The following is a 10,011-nucleotide window of genomic DNA, read 5'->3' on the forward strand; positions in this document are numbered from 1 at the left end:
TTCCCGACAGGAAGGCCTCTCTTGTATTGTGCAATGGCGAGATTGGTGGGACAGTCCCCAATCTGGTTGAATGTCTTCCAGTAGCGACTATTGTAGGACCTTAATGTCTCTTTTTCACCCATGTCGATGGAGAGTAGCTGGTCAATCTCCACCGGGGTTTTGGTGTTTGTTCTGAACCTTGTGACAAACGCCTCAGCTAATTACACCCAGGAGGCTATGCTGTCTTCTGGAAGTTTTTCAAACCAAGTCAAACCTAGATCGCCAAGGCTTGACGGGAAGAGGATGCACATTAGAGCCTTGTTTCGCCGATATACCGCTATAACCTGGCGGAAGTGGCTTAGGTGAATGTAGGGGTCCGTCTTCCCCTCGTGCGTAGTGAATTTGGGCTGAAGGAAGCCTGTAGGTAGGGGCGCGTTTTCAATTGCCAGAACAAATGGCGAGGTCTGCAGCCTTGCTAATACTTTGTCCGTCGGTTCGTAGGCAGGGCGTGGTAATGGCATTCCAACCTCGACGCCTCCATGCGATCGATGAGCCAATCGTTGAAGGTCAGAAACTCTACGAGGGTCGCGCGCCCTGGTGTCCTCCTTCCATCGTGCCTTTTCTTCCAGCATGATCCGCAAATCGGATGATCTTGGCAACTTCGTCTGTTTGGATGATGTTTGGTGCGAGTGTGAGGGTCGGTAGGTACTTCCCTCTGTGTAAGACCTTAATGATCTCGTTCTCTCAAACCTGGAGTAACGAGTCCTAGAGGTTCTAGACTGAGTATCGCCTGTCCTGAGGCTTCTACTCTCTGCTTGTGATGGTGTTGAATGCCTTCCATGGTCTTCTGAGTGGCGAGGGGGCGTCTTGTTTTTGCGCCCCTCTCCTATCGCCACTCATTTTCCCTTCATCTGGCACTTCAAAGCCTCCATGTCCGCCGCCATCTTCCTTATTAACTCGTCTTGCTCCTTCACGCGGTCCTCTAGAACTTGAGGATTAATCATCCGCGTTTGCCTGTCAGGACTTTGTGAACGAGAGTGACGGGGGCTGTTAGTCCGCCTCCCCCTAGTATCCCTCCTGGGGTTATGTCGTTGGGGCTCCAAGTCCGCCATGGGAGGGATAGAAGGTAGTCCTTCACGCCTTGCACCCCCATCTGGTGTTTGCCCGTCGATGGCGGACTGTGGTAAATCTTCATTGTGCACCATTGTTCCTAAAGAGGTAAAGCTTGATCAAAAGGTTTTGTTCTTGTCTGAATTCCCACAGACGGCGCCAATTATATGGGAAAGAAATAAACCTTCTCGTATAATCCTGTTGATCAAGTCTGCGCTCCTCCGTACGACGTCGCTTTACTCCGTGAAAACACAAGCATGAGCTAGCCGGCGGGTGTGTGCTGGAAACCCCTCCGATGCCTAAGTTAGAAAAACAGACAAGTAGACAAGAAGCTCTGTGAATTCGAGAATCAAAGTTGTGTTACCTCTCTAAAGGTGATGTTTGTGAGCTTTTATAGGTTCCGTGTGGCACAATCCAAGTAGGACTCTTACTCCTCCATGTAGAGTCCTCATAGGATTCATACTCCTGAAGGATAATGTTTATCCTTTAACACCCCCCTCACTGCTTAAACCAAGTGAGATAGTTATACCATGGCCGGGCTACCATACAACTGAAATAACATTGCCATACTAGACTGACTGGCGTAACCGATCTAACTGTTAGTTCGGCTATTCTTTGCTTTTCCCCTACCTCAGCTTCACATGCCAAAATCGAGCTATCCAGAGAAGAGCCTACGCCGAACTAACCCAAAACCAAATCCTAAAGAGGGCTCAGTATACTTCCTCACGTCCACCTCGGCTTTGCATGCCATGACCGAACTAACCAATTTGGTCGTGGCAACCGAGATAACAACAAGGCCTCCTTGGACCGAGCTAATGAAAAAAACCATTTTACTCCGCCTTTCATACTACGGCCCAAAGCTGCCCATTACCCAATCTCGGCCCAATTTATTCATACAAATTACCCTCTCAATTTTTATTTTTTTTAATCATGTAAGACTAACATGCATTTTTTTAAATATGTATTGACTAGAAATTTAATAACTCAAAGATAAAAATTAAAATTTATTAATAATATCTTAACAATTAAAAGATAAATAATTTTCTTACATATAAACAAATAAGTAGGACAAATTGTTAGAAAAAAAATTAATCCATTTGTTTCAACGTAAAAAAGAAAAGAAAAAAGAAATTTAAATAATAAATGCATTAATTAAAATTGATAAATATTTAGTTGTTTATATAGTGTGAAATAAGTCTTATAAGTATTGTATTAATTATTAGGGTCTTATATTAAATTATTAAGTTTTTAAGTTAAAATATGTATGGATCTTTAATAATATATATGTAAAATCTCAAGAGGAGTAAATGAAAATTTTCTTTTAAATAGTTTTTTTTTTATCTCTTCTTGCTCAATTTAATAGGGTAATATGGTTATTTTAAATAGAAAAATCACAACGGTTGTGCTAAATTAACGGATTTGAGGAATCTTGATAATAGTTTCAAAAGTAAGAGAAGCTAGTGTAATTATTAAAACCACATGAGAAGTCTCTGTAATTATTAAAAACTTCAAGGAAAGCAAGTGTAATTTATCCAAAAATAATAATTGCTTAACAGTGTGATAGAAAAAAATAAAATACACAAACATGAAAGGGTTCAAGACTTGTACCTTTACAATTTTTCACTTACACCCCACTACATAATCAGTTGTACCCTTCATATTTTTTTAATTTTTTTCTACTCCAATAATAATTCCTCAAAAAAAATATATATATATTATTATAATTTAAATATATTAATTATTTTTATTTTTATTTTTTAAAAAATTTTATTAACTATTTTAGCTCAACCTCCTCTTCCAAACACGTTTGTCTTCATTTTATCCAATGCTCCATACACACGCACCCTCCCTCCCTCTCTCTCTCTCTCTCTCTCTCTCTCTACCATCCACCATGGACGACCTTCCTCCACCGCTAATTCTCGAAATCCTGAATCGACTCAACAACTCGGGCGACCTCGCTCGGTGCCGAGTCGTCTCTAAAACCCTAAACGCCCTCTCCATCGAAGTCCGATCAATCAACCTCCATTGCTCCTTCGATCGCTACACCAAGTCTCGATCGCCGGAGACCAAGTCTCTGATCACGCCATTCAAATCAATCTTCAAGAACCTGGTTTCGAGTTCGAGACTCGTCGAGTCCGTCTCGCTTGGCGTTGAGAAGCCTCTTCGTGGTCTATCGTACGACGACATAGAAGATGAATTGAACGATCTTCATCTGACGGATGTGGATTTCGTGTCCAACTGGTTGCCGAGCGTGGCTGGACGGTTGAGATCGATTTCGATTTCCGATTTCTGGGTTCAATCTTGTTGGAGACGATCGGAGGTTCTTTCTTTGATTTCTTCGTGTTGTAAGTCCTTTGCATCTCTCTCTCTCTCTCTCTCTCTCTCTCTCTCTCTCTCTCTCTCTCTCTCTCTCTGTGAATATGTTTTGCATTGTTGATTGTATTTTCAATGGAATTCAACAGTTAATTTGTGAAAAATGGTTTTGAAATTGGGGGTTTAGTTTCAGAAACTTTAAATTATGCAAAATGATAGTTTTAATTATGGAAATTTTTTATTGCTTTTAAATGTTTATTGTTAATTCAGCTTAGAAATTGGTCTAGAAATTTGATTATCTTTTGTGAATCTGGGAAGAAGATGAATTTCAAGTTAGAAATTGGTTGGTTCACTCATTACTTATAGACCAATTTAATTTAATATATGGCTGGTTTTGGAGTAATTATCTTGTATGTAGGGAATACAATACTGGCGGTGTGCCTGTCGAATAGCAAGAGAGAGCTAAATGCTTACGGTTCTGAAAATATGCTTTACAAATCACAAAATAACATTTGATGAACACACAGAACCTATGTGATAATTTCGGCTAGTTTTGGGTTCAGTGATGAACACACAGAACCTATGTGATAAAGAGCAAAGACCAAAAAAAAAAAAAATTTCTGGGTTTGGGTAGAGAGAAATCTATTAGAAACTCGCAAAATAAATTTCCTTTATTTTCTTTGATTTTATTTCATACCAGTGGGTTTCACCACCAGCATTGTTCAAGGACTTGAGGTTGAAATATTAGCTGTTTTTTTTAAAATTTGAGGAGTGCATTCCATTTTTGGTTACTTTATACACATTCAATTCTTCATTTCCGATGTACCAAAAAAAAAAAAAAACAAATGAGATTTTTTTTTTTTTTTTTTGGCACTAGGTAGGATGTTAGATTAACTCAACCAATTGTTTGATGCTTCTCCATAAGTTCAGACCCGAAACCTCCCTTAAAAATCTAGAGGTACGACCATTTGAGCTACACCCAAATTCAACAATTAAGAAAACTTGAACTTTATAATAATTGAGTTTACCTTATTGGTCCAACTTTACCACTAATTCCATTTTGATCTAATTACTTTATGCTATGTTTGGGCCTTGCATTTGTGTGGAGATTTGTGGAGAGGGAGAAGAAAAGCAGTTTAGTTTTGTGTTTTTGGGCGTTACATAACAATGGTGGCTAACAATGGTGGCTGTTATGCCTATGAAATTCAATTACACTGGTATAGCGGCCATAACGAATAGCGATAACTGCGCATGTGGTTATGTAAATGGCGTAAGTTAACATAATGGTTGTGTCGTGGCCCATTTTTGAAACCATTTTCTCTTATGTTTTAGAAAACATTAGATTGAAGAATTTATATGAAGAGTGCTGCTATACAAACCTTTGTACAAAATTTCATACAGTGGCGTTGCTTACTGTGGTCCTATCGTTTAAACCTATGTTACCTAGAACATGGATTGTTCTAGTACATGGAACGGGAACGGGAACGTGGTACATCACATGCTCTAAAATGTGGTACGATAGGAGTAGACTTATATATATTATACTTAAAAATTTAAGGTATTTCTAAAGTAATTTTTTTTTAACTATTAGGTGTCCAATAATTTTTTTGTTCTTCATGTAACAAATAATTTCTATTAAAATTATGACCCATTTTTGATATGTTTGTCTTGTCAAAACTTAACTCACCTTAGATTTTAGTTCATATATTTAATTTTTTTGTCTCCTAAGGTAACATTTAAGGAAATATATTGGAAAAAACTTTTGGAATCACTTTGGATCACTAAATTTATTGTTTTGAAACGAAAGTGTACCATGTTTCAGAACGTGCGTATCAATACGTAATTCGCTAAGGTATTAGCGTTTTTTGGTAACATAGGTTTAAACATATGAGATCCATCACTTGAGCTTATACTTTCAACATACAGCTACATCATCATTTTTGGATGAAAATTATGTATACAGTTTCTGAAATATTTTTGGATGAAAATTATGTACACAATTTCTGAAACAATAAGAGTTCATGAAAAAGACGAGGAAAAATGACATCATAGCTAAAACTTCTTGTATGCTTTCATCATATTTTATTTTTCTCAATGTTTCCATGGTGACTGGAAAAGTACCTTGTACTTTCTCTTCCTTTCCCTTCATCACATTCATAAACCATCAAAGAATGTGTGTTTGCAGCTTAGAATTCAAAACATAATCTTTAGGTTTTAGGGTTATCATACTTCAATTATTCAGCATTAGAACTCTTGCATTGTGAATATATGTGCCTAAACAATAATTGTATATCCTCTTGCACATGCAGGCCATAGCCTTCTTCAACTAGAGTTGAAGAATGCTTGGCTGTCCGTGGATTGTTTGAATCGAATGCCAGTGCTCACAAGTTTGACACTTGAATTCATAAGACTAGATGATGAAGACCTAAGTAGGGTGAACGATTGCTTCCCATCTCTGCAAGTGCTCAATTTAATGGGGGTTGGAGGACTTAAGGAGCCCAAAATCCATCTCTTGCATCTTAGGACCTGTCAATGGACAGTGTCTAACGCACCACTTTCTCTGACTATACTTGCACCCAACCTGATCAAACTGAAACTGAAGTGTGTGAACCCAAGGTCACTTGTTATTGATGCTCCACTGTTATCTGATTTCTATCTTTCCCTTGAGAAAGCAAGCAACTTGGCCGTTAAGGAGTTCCGTGATTTGAAAACCCTTCAGCTTGAATCTACCTATCTTTGCAGCCTAGTCAGCACATTTCCATCCTGCAAGACAATCAAGAATCTTACAGTTGAATCATCAAAATGTGCTGACTCAGCTGAAGCGACAAAGTTTGACCTTGACAGTCTGCTTGATGTCTTTCCGAACACAAAATCTCTTACTCTGGGCTCTGGGGCTTGGTTAGGAGCGGAGACTTGCTTTCATGCAGGAGGTTCAGAAGTTAGTGGTGGGATGAAGGCAGTGAAAGAAATTATCGCTCATTTATTCGTAAACGATATTGAGATTACCCTGTCTTTTATTTTCTCTGTGTTGGAGAAATGCAGCAACTTGACAGATATGGCATTGCTCATCCACCGGGAAGTTGAGTCCTCCATAACCAGCAATCTCATCACGAGGTGTATGGCTCATTGTGCAAGAGTGAGATGGAGGTGGGGATTGTGGAAAGAAGGAATGAACGATGCCTGGGTATCCGATGGCATCTAGCATGGACCAAATTTGTCTGAGTTGTAAACCCAGCTTACTCAAGCTTCATTACAGTTTGCTTGTGAAGGATGTATGAAGATATAACCGTTTCACTACACTATGCAGCCAGAAGAAGCACAGGTGTTCTGTTGACTTTGGTAAACTGGTGGGAGGATAGGCAGTGTCCTTGATCTAGATGATTGTAATGGTGCCATGCTTTCAAGAAGTTCAAGTCGATAAATCTTGGTGCCAGTACCACCCTGAAATACAGTTGCGACTTCGTATTTTTGGATCTGTAAATGGTTTTGCTCCCGCTTTTCTAGGTTTAACCTCTCTGAATATTTCATCAGTTGTTTTCATGCCTTCCTCCACCTTGAATCCTTCCCCCCAAACCCCAGAATAAAAAATATGTTGTTGAATTAGGAACATGGAACAGAAAATGGGTGGATTTGTAGGTGTTGTGTATGTGTGTAAAATTTCATCAACAAGCAAATGATATTTGCCATGAATTGACTGAAATGCTTATTTTAGCTATGAGATGTGGCCAGGCAATCTTTTTGTGTATTTTGTAGCTATGCCATCATATACGGCTTATGTTACCTTGTGACTCCTAATTCTCTCGTCTAATTTTGAGGGAAATTCTACTATACACACCCCTATCATATGTAACTTCAAGCTATGTCGTTTTTTTTAATTTTCTACTTTAGTTATGACTCATGAGATTTTTAGTTATGCGTTATATGTTGTTGGTTGTTATTATTATTTTTTAATTATAATTCAGAAAGTATGAAATTATATATATTTTTTTTAATTTAATTATAAAGTACACACCTATAATCTTTATCCTAATTTGAACCCTTTGATTAGTTGAAAGCCTCAACGTCACTTGTGTTGTGTGTAATAATAAGCACATTGTTTGGGTCACTGATAGCCCCTATTTCAGGAATCTTCATGGCTCTCCTTTTTTTGGTTACAGGCAATAGGTAAGGGGGGATTTGGGACAGTGAAATGGAAATTGGACCGCAAATGTGTATTTAAAGGCGGGGTGAGATTTTTTTTTTTTTACTAAAATAGTTTAAAAAGGTCAAAACATTTAATTACTTTACTCTCACTACTTTTATGCATGTCGTTTCGTAAAAATATCAAATTCCTAAACAAGCCCAAGCTTTGAAAATCAGATCAGATTTGATTAGTTGACTTGTCAATCAGTATTTTGGATTGGATAAAAAAAAAAGGAGTTGGAAATAGAGATTTCACATCATAAAGGCCATGTTTGTTTGGGCGGACTGGATTAGCATTCCCATGACTAATAGTCCTAGAACTACGAATTCGTTGGATTATGTATCCTATCTTCACTAATAGTTAAGTTTAAAATAATTAGTCCATATTTCAATTGTTTAACCAAATATCGGATTAATAATTTTATTGGATTATTAGTCCAATTCGAAGTTCATGTCCACCCAAACAAACATGACCAAAGGGTATTATACAACTATTAGGCCAAAAGCCTTGGGCAAATCACTAACTCATTTTGAATTGAAAATACACTTAGGTCATGTTTGTTTGGGTGGACATGAGTTTGGGATTGGACTAATAGTCCAATAAAATTATTAATCCGATGTTTGGTTAAACAATTGAAGTACGGATTAATTATTTTAAACTTGACTATTAGTTAAGATAGGATACATAATCCAACGGATTCGTAATCTTAGGACTACTAGTCATGGGAATGCTAATCCAGTCTGCCCAAACAAACATGGCCTTATTTCCATAGAACCAACAAGAACTACATTTGAATTTGAACTGGTTAACCTGTTCGAATTGATAGTCAAGTCAAAACCTCCAAACATGTGCGTCAGTTAAATCTTGTAAAAATTCATTCTTAGAACAACAGATCATATATACGATAGTCTCATATCACGCCACAAATAGTTTAGTTTTAGTTGAATCACTGATCATTGACTTTTTATTAGGTTTTTCATTTATTTATTTGGCTAATGGTCTGAATTTCACAACATATTCTACCTAACTTCAGGGGTCAGGAAAGGGTGATAGAAAGTGCACAACGGAGATAAGGGTTGAATTTGTGACTTGCTGCTTAAAACACAAATGTTCTATCACTTCAAAATTGAATGTTGTAATAAATCACAAAACTGCATAATTGTTCAAGGCCTGAGAGCAATAGCACCTCTTTGATGCAACATCTGAGAATTAAACAAACACAAAAGCTAAACACTCAGAATTAACGTCTAGAATTTATCCTAAAAAATTAATTCGTAATCCAATGGGCCACTCGATTTGCACTCTGAGGCTCCATGAGAAGGCCAGATGCCTGAATGATCGCCAGCGAATATCGCGGATGATAGAAACTTAGCAAGGCAGTTCCAAGGCTGCACAAGTTCAAAAACACTCAGTTCTATGAAGTATGTGTTAAACCTACTCCACTAAACCTAACCCACTACACCATTACCACCTCACCTACTCCACTAAACCTAACCCACTACACCACTACCACCTCCACTTCACCTACTCCACCACTCCATCTCCACTTTACATCTCCTATATAATGTACATACAATACAAACAATATACATCAATCAATAATACATACAATTTATTCTCTCTCTATCAATTTATCTTACATGGTATCAGAGCAGGTTTAGAACCTAGTATTTTCGCTTCACCGGCGGGCGGCAACCTCACCTTGGCCGCCTGCCGGACCTCAACCTAGTCTGCTAAAATTCTCTACACATACCTTCGCTTTCCTCTTCTCTTCCAGCACCTTCTCATACTCTTCAAGTGTCATCTCCTTATCCTCAGGTTCTTTTCCTCCAGCCTCATTTGCAGTGTTCTCCTTGTTGACATCTGTTGCATCCTCCTGAGGCTTCTCAGCACCCTGATTTGTCTCACCTTCATTGACAATTTCCTCGGTCACTTGAGCAATTTCATCAGTTGTTGTTCCCCAGTTTCTTCGACCAGCTCCTTCACGTTTGAAATCACTTCCTCGTCCAGTTCCACTGTGGCGTTCAAAATCACCACCGGAGTTTGGCCGGAATCGAAGAGTTTTGATGATTCCGGTATGCCGGACGTTCCTTCACGGTGGCGAGGAGAGTGCGAGTTGGCTTCCGATTTCAGCACTAAACTCTGCAACAAAAAAAATTGATCGGCGCTCGAAGCTTCTCAAGAGGCTACCATATGGCTTCGGGGAACGATCCGACGCTCACAGCCGGAGGAGCCAATATGGCTAATGCGCACCTCCTCGGCTACGCCAGCAGGACGGCGCGTTCACGGCAACGGAAATGGGGATCTTCGTATCTTGCTCGGCTGGAAACAGCTAGAAATCTCTCTCAGATTCTTCTCTCCCTCCGCGGCCCCTCTCACTCCCTCGGTGATAACCACATTGTTTTTCTTCTCACTACTCACCCCAT

The 10,011-nt window shown here is 38.8% G+C and overlaps 2 protein-coding genes across 2 annotated transcripts; one reads left to right on the forward strand and one right to left on the reverse strand.

Moving 5' to 3' along the window:
* Window positions 1–2,880: 2,880 nt before the first annotated feature.
* LOC114321469 (F-box/RNI-like superfamily protein) lies at window positions 2,881–7,102 on the forward strand. The gene is made up of 2 exons (XM_028268625.2): window positions 2,881–3,434; window positions 5,712–7,102. Exons 1-2 carry the CDS (start codon window positions 2,915–2,917, stop codon window positions 6,602–6,604), a joined length of 1,413 nt encoding a protein of 470 aa, XP_028124426.2. The 5' UTR covers window positions 2,881–2,914; the 3' UTR covers window positions 6,605–7,102.
* Window positions 7,103–8,748: 1,646 nt separating this feature from the next.
* Window positions 8,749–10,011, reverse strand: LOC114317671 (RGG repeats nuclear RNA binding protein A). Its single transcript, XM_082900715.1, has 3 exons — window positions 10,007–10,011; window positions 9,339–9,675; window positions 8,749–8,787 (listed from the first exon to the last, which is right to left on the reverse strand). Exons 1-3 carry the CDS (start codon window positions 10,009–10,011, stop codon window positions 8,749–8,751), a joined length of 381 nt encoding a protein of 126 aa, XP_082756841.1.

Source organism: Camellia sinensis, chromosome 13 (assembly GCF_055761805.1).
Source record: "Camellia sinensis isolate YWXY chromosome 13, ASM5576180v1, whole genome shotgun sequence".
Classification (NCBI taxonomy): Eukaryota; Viridiplantae; Streptophyta; class Magnoliopsida; order Ericales; family Theaceae; genus Camellia; species Camellia sinensis.

Excerpts from the sequence above, each read along its gene's own strand:
- LOC114317671 (XM_082900715.1), bottom strand. Across the intron at positions 8,788-9,338 it reads AAGAGAAGAGGAAAGCGAAG|ATGTTGCATCAAAGAGGTGC; the intron begins GTATGTGTAGAG and ends TTTAATTCTCAG.
- LOC114321469 (XM_028268625.2), top strand. The coding sequence starts at position 2,915 with ATGCTCCATACACACGCACCCTCCCTCCCTCTCTCTCTCTCTCTCTCT. Across the intron at positions 3,435-5,711 it reads TTCTTTGATTTCTTCGTGTT|GCCATAGCCTTCTTCAACTA; the intron begins GTAAGTCCTTTG and ends TTGCACATGCAG.